The sequence below is a fragment of the Triticum dicoccoides genome, chromosome 2A, assembly GCF_002162155.2.
Source record: "Triticum dicoccoides isolate Atlit2015 ecotype Zavitan chromosome 2A, WEW_v2.0, whole genome shotgun sequence".
In the NCBI taxonomy this organism is placed as follows: domain Eukaryota; kingdom Viridiplantae; phylum Streptophyta; class Magnoliopsida; order Poales; family Poaceae; genus Triticum; species Triticum dicoccoides.
In genome coordinates, this window is record NC_041382.1 from 427,036,620 (window position 1) to 427,041,597 (window position 4,978).

General features: G+C 54.5%; 1 protein-coding gene across 1 annotated transcript; it reads left to right on the plus strand.

Annotated features, from left to right (window-relative positions):
- Window positions 1-2,094: 2,094 nt before the first annotated feature.
- Window positions 2,095-3,470, plus strand: LOC119354793 (probable pyridoxal 5'-phosphate synthase subunit PDX1.1). The gene has a single exon (XM_037621536.1). The coding sequence runs from the start codon at window positions 2,184-2,186 to the stop codon at window positions 3,132-3,134; it is 951 nt and encodes a 316-aa protein (XP_037477433.1). The 5' UTR covers window positions 2,095-2,183; the 3' UTR covers window positions 3,135-3,470.
- The last annotated feature ends 1,508 nt before the right edge of the window (window positions 3,471-4,978 follow it).

A 4,978-nucleotide genomic window follows, 5' to 3' on the forward strand; every position in this document is an offset into this window, starting at 1 on the left:
GATTCGCTAACTCAGGCTCGTTACAAAATAAGCAAGTAATGTCCTCTACCTGTCTCCTTTAGCCAAGTTGTCTCTAGTCAGTACTTTGTTGTTCATAACCAGCCAACGAAAACACATGGATAGAGCGCATAAGATCTTCCAGAAACAGCCCCAATTTTTGAAACTGCACCACCAAAGTTAATAGGTTTGTAAAAGGATTTAACCGAATAACGACCACCAAGTTCTAACATCAAAATTGGTGTGTTCCGGAGTCAAAATGTGAAATTGTGCCAACTTGACACAAGAGCTGATGCCACAATTCTAGCCCAGTTCTGTCAACACACCGCCTAAAGGTTAGATTCAAATTTGCACCATCCGAAGCTTGGGCTAGTGAGCAGAGAGGTTGGTTACAAATCTCAAAACAGAGGCCAATATCTAACTTTAAGGAACAATCTCCCAACCAAATGCCATGCCAGAAACTAACACTTTCTTCATTCCCAACATTCCACTTATAAAAAGTGTGAGAGGCACTTAAAGCCCATGTAATGCCTTTCTAGAATGGAGATCCAACCCCATTTCTAGACCACAATACATTATGATTTTCTGTATTGTATTTATGATCAATCAAAATTCTCCAATCTCTCCCCTCACTATCATAATATCTTTTTCCCCAAGAGGCCAGAAGAGCCATATTAAAACCTCTAATATTTGGAAGACCTAGCCCACCAAAGTCTTTTCTTCTGGACACCAATCCCCAGCTGCCAAGGTGAAAACTTATGATTGTTGTAGTGATTCATTCGTGCAGCAACTCACACTAACGTTTCTAAACAACTGATGTTGAATCATTAAAAATATTTATTGCGCCGGCTGTAACGCAACAGACACTTATCTAGGCATAGTAAGTCACATCTTTTTTTTGAGCATCAGTACAGACACAAGCGCTTATATACACGCGCATACACTCACCCCTATGAACGCACACACGCACACCCTACCCCTATGAGCACCTCCGAGAGACTGAGCCGGCATATCATCTTGAGATTTACGAAGTCACCGTAGGCGCCTCGTCGTCGACGGGAACGTCTCCTCCCACTGAAAGCGCATCGCCGGAAATCCTGAAATAAATCCAGAAATAATGCGAGTACCAGGATTTGAACTCTGGTGGGTTGGGATACCACTGTCCACCTAAGTCACATCTTAGTCAAAGCCTTTAAAAGAAATGTAGAAATCTGACAAAGGGTGACATACTACTTGGCAGTAGAATGATGAAATTACAAAACGACTTCCTCTTCTCGAAAGGTTACCACACTCCATTTTTTATATGCTGAAGAATGTCATCTCCTTTTCATGTCAGTGCAGAGTATTGTATTGCCACAGACCCTAGTAATAGCTATGTTGATGTTACTTTATATATACTCCAGTTTTCAACAAAAGAATCAGTAAGATATTATTGATAAGGTACGGCTACTTGGGTGCATGGGGATGAATGATATATGATCATGGTTACATAGAAATGAGCAATTTCTTTTGTTAGTATAGGAAGAGCAGAGGCTTGTCTCGTAGTCGTAGGTAGTATGGACCATGCAGCCTTTTTCCTTTTGTTTTGTTTTGTTTTGTTTTGTGGGTTGCTGCACTGCATGGTCCGTGAAGTGAACTTGTTGGAGGCACCTGAGCCAAGCACGGTGCATCCATGGGGAGCCAGAAATTGGAAGGGAAATATCCATAGATGGAGACGTTGTTGCCGTCGAGAACCATGAGGCTACCGGGGGGACGTAGCCGTCGTCCGAGTCACACTTAATACTTTGAGCAGCAGATTAACACGGCTAGACGAGAAATTCCCAGAGAAATCAACAAGGGAGGGAGGCTCTCTATCTCTAGGCAGAGAAAGCATGCGAGTGACGAGAGATTTTCGAAAAGGCGAAGAAAAAGAATGTACCACCATGCGTGCGGGTAGAGAAGGAGAGATTGGATTTGTTTGGTCGTGGTTGGTGATGGCGGCGCGGCAGCGAGTGGTGGTGCTGGACTGGCCCACCCTAGAGAAAAGGAGGAGCGATCTGGATCGTCCGTCCGCCCATCACGCACCTTCATCCATCGGTATAAGAATTGCTGCCACCCACGGCCCATCCGCGCATCCCACACACCCCACCCCCATTCCGCCGCCTCGCCTCTCCTCTCTCTTCTCACTCCCTCTCGCCGCAGAGAAGATGGCGTCCGACGGCAGCGGCGTTGTCACGGTGTACGGCAGCGGCAACAACGGCGCCGGTACGCAGCTCGAGCCCAAGTCGTCCCCGTTCTCTGTCAAGGTGGGCCTGGCCCAGATGCTCCGCGGCGGCGTCATCATGGACGTCGTCAACGCCGAGCAGGCGCGCATCGCCGAGGAGGCCGGCGCCTGCGCCGTCATGGCGCTCGAGCGCGTCCCCGCCGACATCCGCGCCCAGGGCGGCGTCGCACGCATGTCCGACCCGGGCCTCATCCGCGAAATCAAGCGCGCCGTCACCATCCCGGTCATGGCCAAGGCCCGCATCGGGCACTTCGTCGAGGCCCAGATCCTCGAGTCCATCGGCGTCGACTACGTGGACGAGAGCGAGGTCCTCACGCTCGCCGACGACGCCCACCACATCAACAAGCACAACTTCCGCGTCCCCTTCGTCTGCGGCTGCCGCAACCTGGGCGAGGCCCTCCGCCGCATCCGCGAGGGCGCCGCCATGATCCGTACCAAGGGCGAGGCCGGCACCGGCAATGTCATCGAGGCCGTCCGCCACGTCCGCTCCGTCATGGGCGACGTGCGTGCCCTCCGCAGCATGGACGATGACGAGGTATTCACCTATGCCAAGAGCATCGCCGCACCGTACGACCTCGTCATGCAGACCAAGCAGCTCGGCCGCCTGCCCGTCGTCCAGTTCGCCGCCGGCGGGGTCGCCACGCCGGCCGATGCGGCCCTCATGATGCAGCTCGGCTGCGACGGTGTCTTCGTCGGCTCCGGTGTCTTCAAGAGCGGCGACCCCGCGCGCCGCGCGCGCGCCATCGTGCAGGCCGTCACCCACTACAGCGACCCTAATGTGCTCGCCGAGGTGAGCTGCGACCTGGGTGAGGCCATGGTGGGCATCAACCTCTCCGATCCCAAGGTCGAGCGCTTTGCGGCGCGCTCCGAGTGATCTTTGTTGGCCACCATCAATACCAGCTCCCAAAATAATACTCCATGGATCAATGATAAGGACAAAAAACAAGTACTTAGAAACGATTCCTAGTTATTATCATGTGATTTCTTCATGATGATCATTCTAGCTCCGATAACAATTCAAGCGGTAGCAAGCATGCACCTCGAGTCAGTCTGTCGGTCGGTCAGTCGCTCGCTTTATATATGTACACACATGTTGTCGTCTTCCATTTCATTTCTGTTGTTGTTAACACAAGTTTAAGTATCCATCCATCCTTTCCCTCCGTGTTATAGGCATGTACTCTTGCTACTATGCATTTTGCTGTTTCAGATTCGTTGTTGTTTCTCTGATCGATTTTGCTACTGTTGTTGCCAATTACTACCGGCAACAACTCAAATGATGCAGTCTGGTACTTTACTTGATTAGCACTCACTATTTGGCTAAAGTAGAAATTAGGCAGCCCATCGTTGCAGGTGCCCCCACACAGGCTAAAAGCCAAAAGGCAGCGACGCCTTGTACAATACAAGGTGCTTAGAGAGATGCTTACAGTAAAATAAGCATCGATGCTTAGAGAAAGACGGATTTATTTCTATCAACATCTCCCGTAAGCACGGATGTGACGCTCGCTCGTACATTCAGTAAAATAAGTGGACGTCAAGCGGGCGTCTGGGCAGAACGTTGGAGGAATAGACGTACAAAACAGATCTTAATTGCGCGCGTGCACATGCACTTTAGGTGTTAGGACATTTACCGATAAGACCACATGTAATGCATGATGCTTGGAGGTACTCGTATAAAAGAAAATTCATTTTTTAAGCACACGTATTTGCTTGTGAACTAGAGATGAGTAAGAGCATCTTCAGCCCATTGAGCCTCTCAGGAGGCATTTTTTTGGTCGCCTGGGGGCTACCGGCGATAACTTTAGCCTGGGTGTCAAAATTCCACTCGTTGTCCCCCCACCCCCACCTCCTCGTCTGTCTCTCCTCTGCTCGGCCCTGGAGGTGGAGTGTGGCATGGCCCTGCTCGGCCATGGAGGCGCGCGCGGGCTAGCTCCGCCACGCACAGGCGGACGCGGGGCGCCCCGGCCACAACGCAGGCGGACGGGCGCGGGCAAGCTCCGTCACGCACAGGCGGGCGCGGGCGAGCTCCGCGTCCGCTCGCGCGCCGCTCCGCCCCGCCTCGGTCTGCGCACGGCTCCGCCCGCTGCCGCGGCGCTCCCGGCCCTCCCCGGCCTGGCCGTGCCTGGTCCTCCGCCCGCCTGCGTCGCGGCGCCTCCTTCGCGCGGCTCCCTCGCAGCTCGCCGACGCGCCCAACTTCCTCCTCGGCGCCCTCGCAGCTCTCCGGCGCGCCCAGCTTCCCCGACGAGCTTCGGCGCGAGCGCGAGCATCCGCGGGGGCGGAGCACGGCGGCTCGGCTGAAGCAGGTGTGGCGGGCGAGCGGGTGCATGGCGGTCTTGCGGTGGGGCAACAGCGGCGGCAACACGACGGGGAGCGGCGGAGCAGCCGCTCCAAGCGCCGACTGTTCACCGCGCCTGAGGCCCGTCGCGTCGCCGGGAGCCAAGGCCAAGGCGGCGGGAAGGGAGGGAGAGAGGAGAGAGCTGCGAGGCGGAGGCGACCGGGCGGCCGGAGCTCGGCGGCTCGCCTGAGGCGGCCGTTCCAGGCGGCGGGGAGGAAGAGAGAGAGGAGAGAGCTGGCCAGAAAACGTGGGGCCTCTGTGTGCGTGGAGGGAAAGAGAGAGAGAGGGGAAGGAGCACGTGGGTGAGGGAAAATGAGGGGATAGGGGAGACGCGGGCCCACAAAACGGCGAAATTAGGCCCCTAGGAGCCCCCGGTGCGCTGGGTG

Coding starts and splice junctions, on each gene's coding strand:
- LOC119354793 (XM_037621536.1), top strand. CDS start 2,184: ATGGCGTCCGACGGCAGCGGCGTTGTCACGGTGTACGGCAGCGGCAAC.